At 40.9% G+C, this 22864-nt stretch overlaps 1 protein-coding gene across 1 annotated transcript; it reads right to left on the bottom strand.

Annotated features, from left to right (window-relative positions):
* Nucleotides 1-2419: 2419 nt before the first annotated feature.
* Nucleotides 2420-21703, bottom strand: kcnk18 (potassium channel, subfamily K, member 18). Its single transcript, XM_073026840.1, has 3 exons — nucleotides 21407-21703; nucleotides 20930-21073; nucleotides 2420-3507 (listed from the first exon to the last, which is right to left on the bottom strand). Exons 1-3 carry the CDS (start codon nucleotides 21642-21644, stop codon nucleotides 2672-2674), a joined length of 1218 nt encoding a protein of 405 aa, XP_072882941.1. The 5' UTR covers nucleotides 21645-21703; the 3' UTR covers nucleotides 2420-2671.
* Between the last annotated feature and the right edge of the window lie 1161 nt (nucleotides 21704-22864).

Raw genomic sequence — 22864 nt, 5'->3', positions numbered from 1 at the left:
GTCGGTAGTGAGGAAGGCAATGTTAGCATTCATTTCAAGAGCTCTAGGATACGAGAGCAGGGCTGTGATGCTGAGGCTTTATAAAGCATTGAAGAGGCCTCACCATGAGGACTGTGAACAGTTTTGGACTCTTTATCTAAGATAAGGTGTGCTGGCATCGGAGAGGGTTCAGAGGAGGTTCACAAGGATGATTCCAGGAATGAACGGGTTATCATACGAGTATCATTTGATAGCTCTGGGCCTGTACTCACTGGAATTTAGAATGATGAGGGGGATCTCATTGAAACCTTTTGAACATTGAAAGGCATAGACAGAATAGATGTGGACAGGATGTCTACTATGGCGGGGGAGTAAAGGACAAGGGGGCATAGCCTCAGGATAGTGGGGTGTCCATTTAAAACAGATATGTGGAGAAATTTCTTTATCCAGAGTGGTGAATTTGTGGAATTTGTTACCACAGGCAGCTGTGGAGCCCAGGTTATTGGGTATATTTAAGACGGAGATTGATAGGTTCCTGATTGGACATGGCATCAAAGGTTACGGGGTGAAGGCTGGGATGTGGGGCTGAGGAGGGGGAAAGTGGATCTCCCATGATTGAATGGTGGAGCAGACTTGATGGGCTAATGGACTAATTCTACTCCTATGTCTTATGGTCTTACAGGAGAAGGGACAAAGGTAGGTTACAGGCACCTTAAAGCCAGTTATTTCAGGCAGATGAGGCTCGTCAGTAGTGATTGGCAGCTCATCTAAGAGAAGGAAAAGTCTGATCTCAAACTTCTGCTGCCTTGCAGCCATACCCACTCATAGGTCTTTAGTCGTAAATCTTGAGGGGAAAGCTCCCGAGCTGGTGTCGCTCAGCAGTCCTACATTGAGGTCAACACTGAGGCAACTCCTGTGATGTAGCTGGTACTAAACTGTATCGGTCTCTGCCACTTCTTTGGGTTCATCAGATGCGTGGAGAGGGGAAGCTTGCTGCATGGGCAACAGCTTACTCTCCATATCGTACTGCCCAGGCTTGTGTATCTAGACAGGTAAGACACAACATCCATGGTCAACCCTGACTGACAGAGGCCTCACTCTCTCACTTATTTGTCTTTACTTTATAAATGTAAAGTGGAATCCGGTTAATTGTGTAGTTTCATGGAAACAGTTAAAAAGGTATAAAAAAGTCATACTACCATTTAACTGAGTAACAAATTATATATTTAAATGAAATACAGAACAAATTAGAACACTACCAATACTACTGCAGTACTATAAAACTGTGAATTAGTTCCTAATACTTATTGACAGAGGAATTCCATCTGTGCCGTATTCTTTTGACTGTAGATGAACAACATGAGATGGACACCTAGTGCAGATAATGGTCTGCCTTCAAACAATGTTGTCAGCGATTACATCCTTCAAATCTTTATTTTCAATGTAATAGTCAAGATATTTGTCGATACCTTCAAATTCTTTATAGTTTTTAAACTTGTTGAAGTTGGGAAATAGTTTAATTTTCACTTCCAGCCTTTTCTGGCATCTTCAAGCTTGAATGTTTGAAATTGCAGTGAGTGAAACAGTTCTAAATTGTCTTACTGCTTATCTATTGCCACCATCAGTGACAAAAATCACTGCTTTTTGAACACACAAATGATGCTATTAAAATTGATCATTCTGAACATCGTGCAGTGTGTAACAGCCATGCAAGTGCACATGACTGATTCCAGTTAGAAACCGGTTCAACAGTCTTCTGACCCAATTAAGTGGCACAGTGTCCCAAATAAACAAAGGGAATCCTTGATATTTTCTTGAATAGTTTCTGTTCTTTAAAAATTGTCCCAAACAAACAATTGCCCAGATTAACTGATGGCCCAGTTCACCAGAATTCACAGTACTTGAAATCCAAAAGATGGTTTTGTGTATTTATGGGAGAATATTTCTGTGGTAATCACAGGACAGATTCATTTTATCATTTTATAGGAAAGTTGTAAAGAGGTGGGCTAAAATAGGTGAGGGCAACTGGAAAACCTCATGCACTGGTGAGACAGGGACACACCTGTCCTACTATTCAAAGTCACCCCCTGCAGACCGGGAGGATGAGATCTACAGTGAAATCCAAAGGCCAGGAAGATGGTTCTGCAACACTTTGTGGAGAGTGAAGGGCACGACAGGGTACAGAGGACATCATGGTTATCCATTGCAACCAAGGAAGATCCCAGTTTGTGACACTTGCTCGTACCACTGGAGTTTGACTTCTGACATTGAAAGAGTGGAAATGGCGCAGTGAAACAGCTTTTCCACTTTAAAAACTCTCCCGCAAAAGCTTTCCTTTCATGTAGGATACAATTGAAGGCCCCCAAATCATTGGTATAGGCAAGAGGTTTCTTTGCCCAAATTAGTAAAATAACATTTTAAGTTGTCTGAAATTCCCATTTATTTGTAAAGATTTCATTTTGTTTCTAAGCTCTTTTACTAATGTACACAAACAGTGAAAAAATTTGTATAACTCCAAAATCATAAATACTTTTTTTAACTTCATGTACATTTCATCATATAATACATTCATATATAAGTCTACTATGTTCATATTTCAACATTAAAATGCACAGGTTAGATTACCATCATTTAACCTTAAATTAAATTAAGAGACTCAACAACAAAGCAGAATAACCAGTTGCTCCTTGCTTCAAGTTACTCGAAATTTATTCCGCTTGCCACCATGAATCCACATGGTCACCTGTCTGTAACAAAAAGCTATCCTGTTCTGTGTTAATTTAAAAGCCATAGACATGATTGCCATACCAGTAATAATCAAAAGAGACACAATCATTAAAAAATTAGGGTGTTCAGGGAAAAAGTCTCCAAAGCCAATGGTAGTTATGGTAATAAAATAGAAATAAAAAGAATTGAGGTAGTCCCAGTTCTCCCATATTCTAAGAATACCTGCACCAAAAAGGAGATATGCAAAAACAACAGCTATGATTATAACAATTGGTACGTCAAATTTTTCAAGTTCCTGGCCCAAGCGTGGAAAAAAACTCTCATCTACCATGGGATTCACATCCAGCTCAGGGCACGACTTACTTCGATCTCTTCTGCTAGTCAGCAAAGGATTCTGATCCATATGTTCTTGAACAATTAATTTTTCAAATATTTCAGCATTTCTTAGCATTTCAGATTTTCTTTTCACAGAAGACTGAGTGTTCAGTACATTTTTAAGGCTCATCGGTGTTATGATGACTTGTGAGCCACTTTTAAAGGTGATTGATCTTGCTTCAGGTTTAGTTTCCGATTTGGTGAAGCTCTGCTTGAACGAAGACCACCGTGATGGTGCTTCTGAGGGCGGTGGAGAAATGTTCTTGGGTATCTGCCTTCTTACCTTGTTGTAAACTTTGGAAAGCAAAGCTGCCAGTATGTCTCCAACATCTGTGACAACCAAGAGCATGATGGGGATGCCAAACGTGGCATAGAACATGCAGGCAATTTTCCCTCCGATTGTTAAAGGAAAGATATGACCATATCCTAAAATTAAGAAGAAAGATTATTCAGGACCACCAAGAGAATAATGATCTATTACAAGCTATTTGCAGTTCAAAGTAAATTTATTATCAAAGTACATATATTACCATATACAACTCAGAGATTCATTTTCTTACAGGCATCCACAGTAAATACAAGAAACACAATAGAATCAATGAAAGACCGTACCGAACAGAATGGAGAAACAACTAATGTGCAAAAGACAAAATGAGAAAAAAAAAACACAATTTAATAATAATAATAATAAATAAACAATAAATATCAGGAACATGAGATTCAGATGCAGATCCTTGGAAGTGAGACCATAGGTTATGCGAACAGTTCAGTGATGGGGCAAGGGAAATTGAGTGAAGTTATCCCCTCTGGTTCAAGAGCCTGATGGTTGTGGGGTAATAACTGTTCTATGTCTCTGAGTTTTTTCTAATTCCAACATCTTTTGACATGTGCCTGGGTAATGAGAGATGGTCAAGGAAGTGAGCTGGTGCATCAGTTCCAGAGCATGAAATTTTGCTAGGGTATGATGGGATGAAAGAAAATTCACCATGAAATAGCCTCATTCTCAAAGTTTTGATCTGTGCGAAAGAAATTAAATCCTTTAGACTGGCAGGCAAATTATGATTGTCCATCTAGAAATAGTGATTAACTCTGCATTTTGTTCACTTTCTTTTGTGATCCTTTGCTGCTTTGGCCAAAGCAGCTTAACTATTTGAAGTTATTTTGCACACAAATATCAATAATGTACTCTGGACAATTCAAAGTTAAAAGTATTTTATTATCAACACACGCACGCACGCACACACTTCACTTTCTTGTGGCCATACTCAATAAATCCATAATAGAATAACAACTATAATAAAATCAATGAAAGATGATTTGTCTTTTATTCAATCTGTGTGTAAAAGACAACAAACTATGCAAATACAAAAGGAAAGAAATAATAATAAATTAAGAAGCAATAAATAATGAGAAAATGAGATGAAAAGACCTTGTATCTTGTGTGAGTCCATAGATTGTGGGGGTAGTTCACTGATGGGCAAGTGAAATTAAGTGAAGATACCCCCTCTGGTTCAAGACCCTGTTGGTTGAGGGGTAATAAGTGTTCCTGAATCTGGTGGTGTACTTTCTTGCTGATGGTAGCAGCGAGAAGAAAGCATGACCTGGGTCCCAAATGATGAACGCTGCTTTCCCATGGCAGTGTGTTCAATGGTGGGGAGGGCTTTACCCATGATGAACTGGGCCATATCCAGTATTTTTTGTAGGATTTTCTGTTCAAGGACATAAATGTTTCCATATCAGGCTGTGATGCAGCCAGTCAACATACTCTCCACCTCACATTGTCAAGATCATTTGTCAATTCATTGTTGTACCCCATTTAGTCATCAGTCATGAGTCCATAAGACATACAGCAGGAACATAATTAGTCCATTCAGCCCATTGAGTCCGCACTGCCTTTCCATCTTCAGAATTGGAATCAGAATGACTTTTTTGCCAGTATGTGAAACAAACCCGAATTGATTGTGGTTCGGTGGCACAGGCCAATACCATAACAGACAACACAATAGCAGCCAACAATTTACAAGACAATAGTGCAAATAGCTACGAGCATTCAACAATCAGCAGAATGGCCACTTACACAAATATCAATAATCAAACTTAAGAAAGAGTGAATATATGAACAGACTCAATAATTAGCACCAGAACAAGAAAAACAGGAAAGACCATTTAATGGACGCTCCCATGCACCAATCCTTGGTGGAGCAAGTAGTGGATTAGAAAAGTGGTAATTCTGAGGTAGCTTCCTTGACACATATGTTCTGGTCTTGCCCTCTTTTGGAAAAATATTGGAAAGACATTTTTGATATTATTTCAGTAGTTTTGCATATTAATTTACAACCTCATCCTATTACTACAATTTTTGGATTACCAGTGATGGACTCTAGTCAATTATCCCCTTCAGTTTGCCGTTTGATTGCATTTGTTACATTAATAGCCAGAAGATCCATTGTATCTAAATGGAAAGATTCTAATCCCCCTACTACATTTCAATGGTTTTCCCAAACTATAAAATATTTAAACTTGGAAAAAATTAGGAGTGGCACTATCGACCCTTTGGGTTAAATTTGAAGAAGCTTGGAGGCCATTTATTCAACATTTTCATATGATGTGAGCTGACCTTTTCCAAATCCTTCTCAATAACTTTTTGTTTGTGTACAGAGGAGCGGAGTTAATGACAAATAATGATTTTAACTGATGAAACATGGCAGCCCAGCTTTTGTTTTGTTTTGTTTTTATTTTGTTTTTTTTTTAGTTTAGGGGGACTTTTATTCTGTATAAAATGTTTTTGAATCTTTTTCATGTTCAGTTACTAAGTGATTGGGAGGCTTAGATTACACACGTTACTTGGAGTCTGTTTCTGTATCATTAACCGTTATTAATGTAATCCCGATCTTTTTGTATCATTATCATTATGTTTATCTATTTCAAACCTAATAAAAAAAGATTGAGAAAGAAAGAAAAGTTGTTGTAAAGTAGTCTGTTTGAATAACTACATTGCGTTTTGTAGATGGTGTACTCTGCATACTGATGGACAGAAATTATCTTTAGGATGTCTGATAGGGTGCCATAAGTATGGAAGTGCTTTCACAATATTTCTGTTTTTTCTGTTGCTTAGCATGGAAATGTTGTCAGACCTGTCTCTGGGCCTCATTACAGAAGATAAGGAGAACTAGCAGCAAGCTCAGTCTCTGGGCCTCATTACAGAAGATAAGGAGAACTAGCAGCAAGCTCAGCAAAGTTTACATCAAGGATCACTCGAGGTTAGAGTGCATGAACTCTTGCATTAGATGGGGTTTCAAGAAAATGGTGTTTTTGGATGAATGTGGTAAGGTCGATGCATTTCACTCAAGAGACCTGGTGCAGCTATTGGAGTGAAAAGTGAAAACAATTCCCAGATCAATTTCTGATTGTGTCTGGGGCATCAGAATGTGCAGATGGGTGAAAACCATGACTCCGAGATCAAAAACATTAATAGAGACTTAATGTTCAAAGTAAGGAGAGAACATAGCCAATGTAACTCACTTCTTGATGACCATCATTGTCTATGGCTACAATAGCCTGTACCTTGAACTTGGGGATGCAAACACCAAGTGTCACAATGTGCTGAGATTCTGCTTGTCCCTCATGTTGTGAAGGTTAGGCCCGGCCTTTTTCAAGTTTCATTCCATTCAGTTGACAACCCACACTGCCTGTCCCTTTTAGAAAATCTTCTGTGGGAAAACATAGTTAACCAAGAATCAATTAAGCAGTAGTTTGCAAAGGAATGGTGGAGCCCCTGTGAGTGAAGGAGACAATAGATGTAGTTAGATGATTCCTTGAATGAATTGTCATAGTTACTTGGAGGAGAGCCTCATCACCAGAACTCTCAAGTAACGACAAGAGCTTCCTTGGCTAGTGGTGGATTGTGCTTTGCACAGACTGGGTCTCAGCCCCCACTCACATTGGTCTTGAACTGGCTGCACACAAGTGAAATGGTCATCAAGCTAATGCATGTAGATGGTGTGCTTGTTAAGTAAGTCCGGAAAGGGATACAGTCAAGGTATTTCCTGAACAGTTGCTTCACTCAAAAACTCTACTCTAAGGGATATTCCCAGGGATATATACTGCTGCTGAAACATTGCTAACCCCGCCAAAGACACAGAGTACAAGAAGCTGTCACAACTGGATGTGGCTGACTATTTTACTCCAAGCTGTAGGAGTATGTGCTGAACAATGCACTGATTCCAACTGCCTACAAATGCACTGCAGTTACTCACCAAGTAACTCAGAAAATTGCTAAACAAAAACAGTTACTTCCCCCAAGCAGTAAGGCTGATCAATACCTCCACCCATTACTTGATTATTTCCCATCAGTTGCCTTACGTACAGCCTAGTGTCACTTTATGGACATACAATCAATCTACAGTATGTATATAAACTATCATATGTATTTATATTTATTGTTGTTTTATTATTATTGTTCTTTATCTTGTGTTTTTATTTTGTGCTGCATCAGATCCAGACTAACAATTATTTTGCTCTCCTTACACTTGTGTACAGGAAATGACATTAAACAAGCTTGATTCTTGAATCTTGGGTGTTCTGACAGAGCCGTACCATCACCAAAAATGATGAGGAGCATTTGTGTAGAAAGGTGATGGCAGCATGTTTATAGGAAATGACCAGCAACAAAATAACGGCATTGGTTTGTCCACAGAACTGGTTCTCACATCAAATGAAGGATTCCTTCAGCAGCAAAAAATGTGCTTTAAAAAAACGGCTATTTTACCATGAATATGTGCTCTGATGAAGATAAATAGGAAAGTTCGATATATTTGGCACCAATGGCAGAGAGCATTCCATTTGTGATATGTGTAAGATACGACTGACTTGATAAATATTTATCAAGAAGATGGTAGTGAGGACTTACAATTAAGGATTAGCTTTATTTGTTACATACAACGAAAAATCAAAACACGCAGTGAAATGCGTCATTTGTGTCCATGACAAACACAGTTCCCGCAAGTGTCAACATGCTTCCAGCACCAACATAGCATGCCAACAAGTTACCAACCCTAAGCCATACATCTTTGGAATGCGAGAGGACACCAGAAAACCCAAAGGAAACATACACAGTCAAGGGTAGAATATACAGACAGTGGCAGGAATTGAAATCCAATCGTTGATGCTGTAAAGCATTAAATTAGTAATATTCTGACCAATGTTAACACTAGCACTTGCATTCAAATAGTGGGCAAAGGAATTTCATATGACATACTATGTGATATTTGAAGAAACAAATTATATAGGATTATCGGTGCCTTCTCGTCCTGCTGTTAAGAAATGAAGATATGGATTTTAATTACATGATTCATTGATATAAATGGCAAAAATTCCATTTTTCAGTATCTTTCTCTTTGAGATGCACACATTTATAAAAGGGCAAGGTATTTTCTTAAAACTAAATGAAAATTCTCCTCTAGGTCTTGAGAGTCCTATATCGATTGTGTATTTGTAGAGTAATGGTACATTTGTTGGTTTAATACAACAATCAGAATTAGGTTTATTATCACCGGCATGTGTCATGAAATTTGTAAACTTAGCAGCAGCAGCTCAATGCAATACATAATCTAGAAGAAAAAATAAGTAAATCAATTACAGTAAATGTATATTGAATATACAAGAAATTGTGAAATTGTTCAAAACCAGAAATAGTATATTAAAAAACTGAAGTACTGTTCACAGGTTCAATGTCCATTTAGGAATCGGATGGCAGAGGGGAAGAAGCTGTTCCTGAATCGCTGAGTGTGTGCCTTCAGGCTTCTGTATCTCCTACCTAATGGTAACAGTGAAAAAAGGGCATACCCTGGGTGCTGGAGGTCTTTAATAATGGACGCTGCCTTTCTGAGACACTGCTTCTTGAAGATGTCCTGGGTATTTTGTAGGCTAGTGCCCAAGATGGAGCTGACTAAATTTACAACCTTCCGCAAATTCTTTCAGTCCTGTGCCCCGCACCCCACCCCCATACCAGACAACATCAGACAGTGATGCAGCCTGTCAGAATGCTCTCCACGGTACATCCATAGAAGTTTTTGAGTGTATTTGTCAACATACCCGGTACCGAAGAAACCACAACCAAAGGAGTTGAATGACTTCAGACCTGTTGCCTTGACGTCGCACGTGATGAAGACCATGGAGCGGCTGATAATACAGAATCTGAGGCCACAAACCAGGCACGCCCAGGATCCTCTTCAGTTTGCGTATAAGGAGAAGGTGGGAGTGGAGGATGCTATCATGTATTTGCTGCACAAATCACTCTCTCACCTAGATGGGGCCAGTTGTGCTGTGAGGATTACATTCCTTGACTTCTCTAGTGCCTTTAACACCATCCAGCCCAAGATATTAAGGCACAAACTAACGGAGATGGGAGTAGACTCTCACATGGTGGATTGGATAGTGGACTACTTGACAGATAGACCTCAGTATGTGCGGTTGGGAGACTGTAGGTCTGACACGGTGGTCAGCAGCACAGGAGCGCCGCAGGGAACCGTACTCTCTCCGGTCCTGTTCACCCTGTACACATCAGACTTCCAATATAACTCGGAGTCCTGCCATGTGCAGAAGTTCGCTGATGACACGGCCATAGTGGGGTGTGTCAGGAATGGACAGGAGGAGGAGTATAGGAAACTGATACAGGACTTTGTGATATGGTGCAACTCAAACTACCTGCGTCTCAATATCACCAAGACCAAGGAGATGGTGGTGGACTTTAGGAGATCTAGGCCTCATATGGAGCCAGTGATCATTAATGGAGAATGTGTGGAGCAGGTTAAGACCTACAAGTATCTGGGAGTACAGTTAGATGAGAAGCTAGACTGGACTGCCAACACAGATGCCTTGTGCAGGAAGGCAGAGTCGACTGTACTTCCTTAGAAGGTTGGCGTCATTCAATGTCTGTAGTGAGATGCTGAAGATGTTCTATAGGTCAGTTGTGGAGAGCGCCCTCTTCTTTGTGGTGGCGTGTTGGGGAGGAAGCATTAAGAAGAGGGACGCCTCACGTCTTAATAAGCTGGTAAGGAAGGCGAGCTCTGTCGTGGGCAAAGTACTGGAGAGTTTAACATCGGTAGCTGAGCGAAGGGCGCTGAGTAGGCTACGGTCAATTATGGAAAACTCTGAACATCCTCTACATAGCACCATCCAGAGACAGAGAAGCAGTTTCAGCGACAGGTTACTATCGATGCAATGCTCCTCAGACAGGATGAAGAGGTCAATACTCCCCAATGCCATTAGGCTTTACAATTCTACCGCCAGGACTTAAGAAATTTTTAAAAGCTATTATTAATGCTTTTTGAGATAGTGATTTGGATGCATATCATATTTTTTTACTGAGTTAAGTATTGTATGTTATTAGTTTTGCTACAACAAGTGTATGGGACATTGGAAAAAAAGTTGAATTTCCCCATGGGGATGAATAAAGTATCTATCTATCTATCTATCTACATACCAAATCTCTTCAAACTCCTAATGAAGTATAGTCACTGTCTTGCCTTCTTTATAGCTTCATAGATGTTGCTGCGGCATCACTCCACTAGTTGGTATATCTCGCTCCTGTAACCCTTCCTGTCTCCATCTAAGATTCTACCAACAATTATTGCATCATCAGCAAATTTATAGATGGTATTTGAGCTATCCCTAGCCACACAACCATGGGTATAGAGAAAGTAGAGCAGTGGGCTAAGCACACACCCGAGGTGCACCAGGGTTGATTGTCAGTCGAGGTACAGAGGCCCAGGTTCTGTAACTTCTCAATCAGGATTGTGGGAATGATGGTGTTAAATGCTGAGCTATACTCGATGAACAGCATCCTGAGATAGGTGTTTGTGTTGTCCAGGTGGTCTAAAGCCATGTGGAGAGCCATTGAGATTGCGTCTGCCATTGACCTATTGTGGCGATAGGCAAATTGCAATGAGTCCAGGAGCTTGCTGAGGCAGCATTTCAGTCTAGTCGTGACCATTTCATCACTGCAGATGTGAGGGGTACTGAGTGATAGTCATTAAGGCAGCTCACATTATTCTTCTTGGGCACTGGTATAAATGTAGCCTTTTTGAAGCAAATGGGAACTTCTGCCCGTAGCAGTGAGAGGTTAAGAATTTCATGAATACTCCTGCCAGTTGGTTGGCACAAGCTTTACCAGGTACTCCATCAGGGCCTTCCACCTTGCGAGGGTTCACCCTCTTTCAAGAGGGCCTAACATTGGCCTCCAAGATAGAGAGCACGGTATCATCAGGTGCAGCAAGGATCTTCACCGCTGTAGTTATATTCTTCCTTTCAAAGCGGACATAGAAAGCATTGAGTTCATCTGGCAGTGAAGCATCGCTGCCGTTCATGCCATTTCGCTTTGTAGGAAGTAATGTCTTGCAATCCCATCAGAATTGTCGTGCATCCAATGTCGCCTCCAACCTTGTTCGTAAATGCCTTTTTTGCCCTTGAAATAGCCCTCCGTAAGTCATAACTGGTTTTCTGGTACAGACCGGGGTCGCCAGACTTGAATGCTGCAGATCTAGCCTTCAGCAGATTACGTACCTCCCGGTTCATCCATGGCTTTTGGTTTGGGAATGAACAGCAAGTCTTTGTAGGCAAACACTCATCCACACAGGTTTTAATGAAGTCAGTAACAACTGCAGCATATTCATCCAGGTTCGAAGATGAATCCCTGAATACGGCCCAGACCACCAATTCAAAGCAGTCCTGTAGGCACTCCTGTGCTTCCCTTGTCCATACCTTCTTGGTCCTCACATCTGGTGCTGCAGTCTTCAGTCTCTGCCTATACTCAGGCAAGTGATCAGACTTCCTGAAGTGAGGGCATGGGAGTCAGGGTGGAATACTGGAGAGATCAGTCACATTAACTTACAACCTTGTACACATGAATTAGGGAAGTGACTGTTGTTATATAATTAATAGATAATATCCCTATCACTCATGATGTACAATGGATAAGTTAGGTATCTCTGCATGGCAGAGTCTATATGAAGATTGTAAGATTATAATTTTGGCATTAAGGGTCATAGTTTTCGGAGATAGTGTTGGAGAAGACCAAGAAGTAATTGGTTCATTTTGTAGATTGCTCACTCTACAGCCATTATGCACAGTTGGTGGTGAGAATGCATTCTGAGATTGCTAATCAGCAAATATTTCCTGACGGCCATTAAAGCCTTACTGAACTAAATAAATGAAGCATATTAGGTCCAATGCAATTAAATGGGAGAATATGGATACAAAGCAGGTAAAATAAGTATGGATCCAGTGCGGGTATAAGGGAGAATGTGGATCCAATACAAGGAAATCAGAAGATGCGGGCCCGGTGCAGGTCAAGGGGAGAATGCGGGCCTGGTGTACGTTAATGATACAAGTGTAGATGGCAGCAATGAATAGCAAGGTCATCGTGAACTGTAAGGTCCGTTTCTGTGAGGTTGTCTGTTTGCTCGGGCCAACCATAAATTTTGCGTCCTAACTATCTATACATTACACAGGCCAGGGCAGTACAATATGGAGAGTAAGCCCATGTAGCAGGCAACCTTTACATGCAACCGATTATTCCAATGGAATGACAGATTGATGGAGTTTGACACCAGCTGTGTCACTAGATTTGCCAGGCAGCATTGAACTGAACATTGGACTGCATTAAGGACTCCAGTTCTGAATTTTTCCTCGGGGTTTACTCCTGAAGCCTTCCCCATGAGCATAGCCACAAGACAGCAGAAGTCTAAAAATCAGAGTTTTCCTTCTCCTAGGTGAGCTGCCATTCACCACTGATAAGCCCATCTGCAGTTCTGTAACCCCAACATCAGATCTTTAAAGGCACAACAGCATGACTTCATTGCACTGAGCCTGTTTTATGAACTCATTTACCCTATATCCGATTTTAACTCTGGTCAAAATATCTGTCCCACATTTAAAATTTAGCATCAACTTCAATTTGTGGAAGAGAGAAAAGAGATAACGTGAGAATCCAAAAATAACTGAAAAACAGAAACATGAAGACAGACTTAACGGATGATGAGATGATTGGATAAAAGGTAATGTTCATTAATGCTTCTAATTTTTAGAAGCATAAAACAAGAAGTAATCAGAAACAGAAAGATACCATGGAAAATGCACTAGGAAGTGAGATGCAGTTGTGATACAAGATGTAACTGCCATATGCAATCTAGCATCAGGGTGAATGAAAGGTTATTATGAGAGGAAATATATAAGCAGAAGATAAGTTTCAGAAATATGCCCAAAATAGAAAGCAAATGGGGTTTTCAGCAAGTTAATTACATTTATCCCTGTCCTGAAATGATCAAAGGAAAGTCAATATTGTGGCTACCATTCCCAATCAATAATCTTTTTCTCAATTAATTGTTTGTGTATAGAAGTCTGAATATATTTAACTAAACAGATACACCACTCCCAAATTCAAAAGGAGTATCAGTCCCACCAAATGAGATGTGAAATGTATAAATAGTTGTGGTATATTTCTGACTACCTAGAGGATCAGGGACATTCGTACTAAACTTGCTTTGTAAGGAATAGACTGAGTGGTCAATTTAGGGCACCACAGTGGTGTAGCAGTTAGCATGACGGTATTACAGCTCGGGGTGTTGAAGTTCAGAGTTCAATTCTAACATCATCTGTAAGAAAAATTATACATTCTTCACATGTGTATGTGTGTTTCCTCCAGGTGCTCCGGTTTCCTCCCACAGTCCAAGGATGTACCAGTTAGTAGGTTAATTGATCATTGGAAATCGTCCCATGATTAGGCTGGGGTTAAATCAGGGGTTGCTGGCGACGCAGCTCGAAGGGCCGGATGGGCCTATTTTGTGCTGTATCTCTAAATAAACAGATAATCACTCTTGTGCTACTCACACTCAAAGCATAAGGCTGAGCAGCAGCTGTTATCAAAAGCTGTGATTTTCGGAACATACATTGCATTTCATAGATTCCACATGCTATAGATTAAACTGCCCTGTAAGTAATTTAATATTTATTAATCTAGTTAAAAACAAATCATTGCCCAAACTATTTAAAGGTTCATAGCAGAAGTCCCTTGATCAAATTAATGCTTTCAAAATAACAAAGATATTTTTCAAACAAAGTGTATCTGAAATTATTCAAGCCCATAGTCTGTGTCACTAGAATATTTAACTATATATTTTTGAAAACAAAAATATGAGTGACACACAGACTATGGGCTTGAATAACTTCACATACAGACACTTTGTTTGAAGAGTATATCCTTGTTATCTTAAAAGCACTAATTTCCCTGAAAATATGGTCAAAAGGAATTTAAGACAATTATGTTTATGCTAATAACCTACAAATGCATTTTCAAGGTCACAATTTTTCAAACATTCTGAAACAAATAAAGTTCCCCATCCCTCTGAATGGTACCATCATAGCATAGTGGCTAGGGTGATGCTATTACAGCTTGAGGTGCCGGAGTTCAGAGTTCAATTCTGGCATCCTCTGTAAGAAGTCAATGTCCTCCCGGTGGAGTGTGTGAGTTTCCCGGATGCTGTGGTTTCCTCCCACTGTCCAAAGACATACTGGTTGGTAGGTTAATTAGTCATTACATTTTCTCCTGTGATTAGGCTGGGGTTAAAATTGTGGTTGTCAGGGGTTGCTGGGCAGCAAGGCTCAAATAGCCAGAAGGATTTATTTCACGATATGTCTCTAAATAAATAAATATAATTTCTTAATATTTAATTTAAACCTGTTCAATCAAACATACTGAAACAATTTAATAACTTGATAATGGCAATAAACTTACATCATCCAAAAACCAGTACATGTGCAGTATATGTATCTTTCCCCTGGGTCACTCTGTCCCTAAAGTCTGTGCTAGTTCTCAGAGCAATCCCATCAGCCCATTTCACTGTTATATTCTCTCTCTCACATTAACTCTTCACTGACCCTACACACTAAGCGATGGCTGTTGACATACTGACATGACCCTGGGAAAATGCAGCAGTCAGGAGAGAACATGCCAACACCACAGAGACATCTCCTCAGGACATAGAACTGAATCCCTTTCACAGCAGTTGTGGGACATATTTATCTTTGTATGTCTGAACAGCCCTCAATTTATTCTCCAATAAATAAAACGTAAATTTTAAATGAAAAAATAAAAACATAAAGAGCTTCCTGCTTAATGCAATCATCACTTTAGAACATTAATGTGTGCTTTAGTTTAATCGTAACACTGTCTGCAGGTGTACAGTGTTGCCTTTAAGCACCAGCTGCCTGTCTTATTCATCACTACAGACAGGCAATTTTATTTATCCCAATGGAATCAACTTCTGGGTTGGGACTGGAAGAGGCATTTCTCCTTCTGTAGTGCTGGGGTGTACAGAGTGCCACCAGAGAAGGGTAGCGACTCTGGTGAAGGAGCTTGTCGTGTCTATTCTGGGGCAGCTCACTCACTTCTGGTCCCCATCGGATACTGAGCTCTCACACCTGTGGTCCAAATAGCTATTTGCATGTGACAGCAGCCACACCCTGGTACACCACTTCAACAGACAGGCCAAACCAGCTGAGGGCAGCCGGTGGGCCTCATACCCCAGTGAGATACCATGGGAAGCCAACTCTGGTGGACTGGGCAAATGAGATCCAACCACCAGTAAGAATGGTTACGTAATGCTCTATGGAGAGCAAAGGGCATACCGAGGAACAGAAGTCACGGTTATCCAGTGCAAGCAAGGAAGATCCCAGTTGTGATCACCACTCATTCCACAGGGCCCAAATTTCTAAGGTGAAGCGAGTGGAACTACCCCAGTGCAATGACTTCTCCAATTTAAAAAGTCCCACACAGGTTTCCTATCATCATCAGATTCGATGGATAAACACCACCTTCCTTTGAGAGTGAGGTGGCTTAGTTCCAGCCTGATTTTGTGGCTTCTCAGATGACTCAGAGAACCATTGTAGGATCCACAGACTGTGAGTGTGGGTGAGGCACTTCATTGAATGTTTCTAATACTTATGTAGGGCCTCCTCTGTGTATTCTGATGCATGACCTTGGTTTTTAATATCATCCTTAATATTTCTTCTCTGCTTTATGCTGTTATTAGCCAGGGATTCTCAGGAGGCAATGTGGATATTGCATTTCTTCAAGGAAAATTTGAGCTCATCCTTGAATATTTTCTTGTGCCTGCTAAATAATGTCTTCCTGAGCTTGGAATAGTAGATCTGTTGTGGGAGTGAGGCAGCCCGATCAACACAGCTGACTGTCTGTGAAGATGTGGGCCTTCGAGAGGACACGGTCATTCATTTGTTTGTGTTTCTAGAGATCAAACACTCACTTAGCATGAGAAATTACTTCTCAGAAAATGTACTACTGGAAAGTTTCTCATCACTTTTCTGATTGTAATCCTTCTACTTGTAGGACAAGTGTATAGGGAGGAGTAGCAACTCCGGTGAAGTGACTTGTCGTGTCTATTCTGGGGCAGCTCACTCACCTCTGGTCTCCCACCGGACACTCAGCTCTCACCTGTGGCTCCAAGTATCTGTTTGCATATTACAGCAGCCACACCTCAGTACAGCGCTTCAACAGGCGGGATAAACCAGGTGAGGGCAGCTGGTGGGCTTCGTACCCAGGTGAGAAAGGGACATGCCTGTCCCAGTCTGTGAAGTCAGTTCCAGCAGACTAGGCAGATGAGATCTCCAGTCATAAACAAGATGAGATCTCCATTGAGATCCAATGGCTAGGATGGCAGTACTGCAGCACTCCATGGAGAGTGAAGAACATGACAAGGCACAGAAGACATCATGGTCATCCACTGCAGCCAAGGAAGACCCCAGTTTGTACCATTAGACCTGGACTTCTGAGGTAGAGAGAGTGGAACTGCCCCAGTGTAACAGCTTTTCCAGTTAAAAATCTCTCCCACACGGATTTCCTGTCATTATCAGACATGATGGACAACCACACCAACACCACTTGTAGGAATTAGTAAGGAGTGCAAAGCAAAACCAGACGATACCTTTCAGGTTCCATTTGCAAGCACACTGGTCAAAAAGCAAACCTCTTGAATACAGTGGATGTTTTTTGACAATTATTGCCTTACTAATCACAGTACCCAAATGCTCAAATGCTGCATTTTCTTCCTCAGTGTTCTATTATAAACCATCCCAATTCCATCAGTCCCTTTCTCCAATGAAGACAGTTATCCCTGGCTAATCATAAACCTCTATTAGAGGTGGGCCACATCAAACTGAACTCATGAGTATTTTAAATAATTAAAGCTAATAATGGTGATTTATGACATTTTAAATGACAAAACATAACTTCACATCCACTAACATTATTCAGGGCAGCTTAAAGTGTCCCTTCAGCCGCAGTCAGTATGTATGAGAGTTAATTATGGAAGGGGGCTCCTTTCGGGTGACTAACCACATCAGTAGTGGATTTCTGTGATAGTGGAGACCTGAATGAAATGAGATATTCACTCTAAAATGTAGGATTACAGAAACAAAAAAAGAGACAATGACAGGTAATATCACCATGATGGCACAGTAACTGTGTACTCAAATTCATATTAATTCTGTGCTTCAAATATATCATGTAAAGTTGCAATTTTCTTATACCCCTCTTGAAATTAGAAATTGTGCAATGTAATTTCAATTCCTCTTCAGCAATGATTTTCTGCAAAATTATTAAGTTTTATCTTAGGTGTCCAGTTCTATTAATAAGTCTACAAAATCAACACAATTATTACTACTGCTTATTGAAGGGTATACACTCAGTGACCACTTTATTAGGTATCTCCTGCACCTAATAGCATGTCCACTGAATGTATGTTCATGCTCTCCTGCTGCAGTAATTATCCATTTCAAGGTTCGACTTGTGTGTTCAGAGATGCTCTTCTGCACAGCACTGTTGTAACACAAGGTTTTTCAGTTACTGTCACCTTCCTGTCAGTTTGAACCAGTCTGGCTATACTCTTCTGATCCCTCTTGATAACGAGGTGTCTTCACCCACAGAACTGCACTCACTTTGGTTTTCACACCATACTCCATAAACTCTAGAGAACACTGTATGTGAAAATTCCAGAAGACGAGCTGTTTCTGAAATACTCAAACCCCTCTGGCTGGCACCAACAATCCTTCCACAGTCAAAATCACTTACATCACATTTCTTCCCCATTCTGATGTCTGATTTGAACAACTGAACCTCTTAATCATGTCTGCATGCCTTTATGCTTTGAGTTGCTGCCACATGATTGGCTAATTAGAATGTGCATTACCGAGTAGGTATACAGGTGTACCTAATAATGAGGCCACTGAGTATACAGGAGCTTCAGGATTTTCACACCAGTACTGTTCACGCTCCTCTCTGTCTATCCATCAGTTGTTCAAAGTGCAATTTCTTTTATCTCTTTTTGACCTGAAGGGATCAAAGCAATGATGCACAAGGACTCTAAACTGCTAAATTGGTGATTTCCTTACCTCTTCAGGACATTGTGAAGTTCATTCCTGCTCCTGGGTCTGAGCGAGTACAGGCAAATCAAAACTATGATGCCTTCAGCTGGTGGAATATGTGAGCTTTTCCACGGAATAATGCACTGCAAAGATATATCCTCGTACAAGGCTTCCAGATCAGCGCTTAGCTTTGCCTTGTTTCTTTGTGCTCTTCCTTCCAAAATCAATTGAAATACCGATTGATTGCTCACACTTTTATACCTGTAATTTGCCTGTTGGGTGGCCGGATGGGGATATGTCTCTACCGAAGGCAGTGTAGGGCTGTCCTTCCCTCCACTCGCCTACAGGTAATTCTTATGCAAGATGTAGCCCCTGCTTAAGAACCGCCCCCACCTGATCAGGATCTCATGGGAGCAGGTGGTGGATGGCCGTATGAACAGCCGGTGCATATCACAAGTCCTGGTTACGTGACCACTGACACCAGGAAGACAATCTCTGAAGAGTATTGATAACGGCTGGGTCACACGTCTTGTAAAGACACTGCCCAGAAGAAGGCAATGGCAAACTACTTCTGTAGAAAAATTTGCCAAAAACAATCATGGTCTGACCATGATCACCCACATCATATGATGTGGCACATAATAGCAATAAAGACAAATTGCCTGTATATTCATGTATCATGGCAGGTAGGTGAAGTACACATATTTAATGCCTGATAAAAGCTGTGTTACAGTGAACATCAGACTGAAGTTTTATATAAAATCGCACTTTGTTTTTCATTTTGAATAAACACAATAAAATGATTCTGGGATGTGTTCCCTTTGATAGATGTTATATTCTAATTCTGAAACCGCTTTGGTAAGGATTTTCTAGTCTTCCTTAAGGCAAGTATTTTTAACAGAAAAGTTAACGTATAAATTGTCTGTGTCCAATAGATAGCTTAACTTCAGTTTTTAGCATTCATTCAAACATACAATGGTTACATAATCCAAGTTAAAACATAATCATCCTGGTCTCAGATGCACTCTGGCCTGCTGGTCATGGAAAGCCTCTAAGGGCCAGAGGAGACTGTGTGTTGCTCCTCCAGAAACACCCAGTCATGGAGATGACCTGGGAAAGCGGCAAGCCCCGATAGCCTCCTACCTGGACCAGCAAATGTTCACTGTCTGCTCAGTCACTGTGAGTGTTGAATTTATCTTGTTGCAGGATTCATGCACTACAGGAATCACCAGGTAACAGCTGGCATAGGAATTCTTACTGGTAGTTTTCTCCAAAATAGATCTAGTAATATTTATTATAGGTAACCAAACCAACACCAATTAACCTAGCACAGACAAATGATTTAATGTGGGAACTATGGGGCCACGTGGCTCTATATAACATACACATATGGTATATTTAGCAAATAAACCCCACGTTGTTTCGTTTATCTGTATACATTTGCATGGTTGAATGACAATAAATTTAAATTTGAGAACTCTCATTTCAGAAGTAGGCTTCCACCAGCAACATCTACCCTCTGTTTACTTCCACAGATGCAGCCTGACGGCTGACTTCCTCCAGCATTTTAATGTCTTTATTGCTCCTGACGCCAGTACCTGAAGTCTTCTGTCTCTCCGCACTTACTGCGGATCTGCCCGCGATTTTAGCCATCAACTACTGTATAAACGCTATTAAAAAAATATAAAGCCAGACTAGATACTCGGGTTTTAAACAACACTGACTAAACATGGATGGTGCTGAAAGTAAACCATGATTGGAATGAGTATTAAATATGCTATTCTATTTGTTTCGCTACTCCAGCTTGAAAGACAGAACATACAGTTTATATTAACGCATTTCCCTCCACCTGCTGCTTCAACAAAAATCATAGATTGGCTCTTTCTGCTATTTAATTGTATTTACCTGCTGGAAATTACACAATCCCTAATCAGTAGCAACACACACAAAATGCTGGAGGAACTCAGCGGGTCAGGCAGCATCTATGGAGAAGAATAAACAGTCCTGAACGTCCTGAAGAAGAGTTTCTACCCAAAACGCCCACTGTTTATTCATTCCGTAGATGCTGCCTGACCTGTTAAGTTCATCCAGCATTTCGTATGCGTTACTCCGGCTTCTAGCAGCTGCAGAATCTCCTGTCTTTATGATTTGCAGCTCCCAAATGAATTATATTTCTGACCTGTGCCGATTGTTCAAAACTTCTTCCCTTCAATTTGCGATTCGGGCCACGGCGACCCATTCCTGCCTGGAGTTGATAAGGTCTAATAAATGAATAAAGTCAATAACAAAACCAAAACTTAAGTGAACATGGAATCATCTAAAAAAAATGGCAGAACTTTATACTGCAGATGGAAGTAAGTAAAAACCGCAACAAACACATTTTAAAACTGATAAGTAGACGCAGGTTCCTTACCCACGGTCGTGAACACGGTGCAGCAGAAAAACAGAGACCCAAGAAAGTTCCATTGCGTTTCGTTTTCCTTAAGATCGGACCACTGAACTTCAAAATACTTCATTTGCTCTCTAACTCGATTCTTAAAGTGGTATTTCGCAGTCTCTACAAATAAAAGTTTATATAAATCTCACACAGACGAAACACTTAGAATATTCATTCAGGGGGATGTTTTAAAAGGATATAATAAATATCGTATATAATGAATACTTGCAATTTTATTTTTTTTTCGTTCAGGGTATGGATTTCATGTCGCGCATTAGTTAAGGGAACATTACCAGTGTAATATGTTAGAATAATAAAAACTAGAAATTACTATATAAGTGGGGCAAAAAGAGGGGAAATCGAGGAGTGTTAATAGGTTAATTTTCCATTCATAAACTAAAGATTGCCTGTGAACAGTTAGAGCAAAAACTAATCGAAAATAAATTCGGGTACCGTTGGTATGAGTTTCGTTGGCAAGAGTTTCGTTGGCAATTTCCCACAGCTTGTTCAAAAAAGTGTCGTAGCTGTCTGTCGAATCGTTGGTGCCTTCCAGCTGTGCAAATAGGATCGCGCCAAAGACCGCGTATATCAGCAAGAGGAAGACCAGGAACAAATGAGGGAAAACGATATACCACACCCTGGGACACCGCCGGCTGCTTTTCTTCGCGGTGTTCTGCTGCCGAGTGGACATCTCATTTACAGAGGGGCGCAGTGACGAGGAATCCGAGGCACAGCTATGTCTCTCTCTCTTTTAAACAGATCGCCACAGTTAGCGTGCTCCACTGAATATATGCGCTTCGGCGAATTCCCAAGCGGGAAGCAGACCGCTCTAATAGCAACATTAACTTGAAATTACTATTGATCTTGCAGCATTAATCAGGAGATGCATTTCAGGAGTGGTCCCCAAGGGGAACTTTCCGACCTCACCTGCCGGTCAATGTTGGCGATGTAACAAATCCTTGACATTTTATGTAATCTATTTTTTATGAATTGCATTTATTGCACCACTAACATAAATACGTTTACAAAAATAGCAATTATTGCTATGCAGCTAGTGCTAGTGTAATCGCTCCGAGTGCGCAACGCAGTTATGCATTGTTTAAGGCTTAACGTGCGGATGAGCGCTGGGGGATGGGCGCAACGCGGGCGAAGTTAAATCCTGAGAACATGCAGACTTTGGAGCAGCTGCCTCCAATACAGTCACTGTCTACAACACAAAGGGCTCCAGAAACCCTCCCCCTTTTCTCTTTACCACCCCAATTCTGGACGCATTAGCCAATCAGAAAGAGCAAGGACGTAGGTGTGCAGCACCAGTTCCTTTCCAGAGACGAACCAACTGGGCACAGGGGACAACCAGACATCTCTCAACTCAAAGACCTCATCTCCGATACAAGAAGATCCTGCACAAGGTGTGACGGAACTGCCATATTATTTTCACCTACGTGCCTGGAACCTCATTTGTTATCATCCTCAGTAGCCCCTCGATGCCAATACGGTGGTGGAAACTGTGGTGAACTCCATATACCTGTCTGGACACACCCCTCTGCTGACTGCTCCTGTGGCTCCTCCCACAGACCCCTGTATAAAGGCGATTGGAGGCACTGCTCCCCCCTCAGTCTCCAGGATGTTGTGTGGTCTTCTCTTGCAGCTAATAAAAGCCTATCCTTCGCCTCCAGTCTCCGAGAGTTATTGATGGTGCATCAGAAACTTAGCTAACACAGTGTGAAAGATGGAAAAACAGGAAGGAATGTGGCAGACAGGAGAGAATCTGCAGATGTTGGAAATGTGGCAGATGCAGTTTAATGTGGAAATGTGTGAAGTTATACTCTTTAGTAGGATGAATGAGGAGAGGAGACAGAATGAAGGATATTGTTTTCATAGGGTGCAGGAGCAGAGGGATGGGTACATATA

Source organism: Hemitrygon akajei, chromosome 23 (genome assembly GCF_048418815.1).
Source record: "Hemitrygon akajei chromosome 23, sHemAka1.3, whole genome shotgun sequence".
NCBI lineage: Eukaryota > Metazoa > Chordata > Chondrichthyes > Myliobatiformes > Dasyatidae > Hemitrygon > Hemitrygon akajei.
The sequence above is the reverse complement of the archived record's forward strand: the minus strand, read 5'-3'. Positions and strand labels throughout refer to the sequence as shown.

What these genes read in the sequence shown, in the direction of transcription:
- kcnk18 (XM_073026840.1), bottom strand. Translation starts at nt 21,644, where the DNA reads ATGTCCACTCGGCAGCAGAACACCGCGAAGAAAAGCAGCCGGCGGTGT. An exon ending in CAACGAAACTCATACCAACG is followed by an intron (nt 21,074 to 21,406) that starts GTACCCGAATTT and finishes TTTTATTTGTAG; the next exon opens with AGACTGCGAAATACCACTTT. An exon ending in CACCGTGTTCACGACCGTGG is followed by an intron (nt 3,508 to 20,929) that starts GTAAGGAACCTG and finishes TCTTAATTTTAG; the next exon opens with GATATGGTCATATCTTTCCT.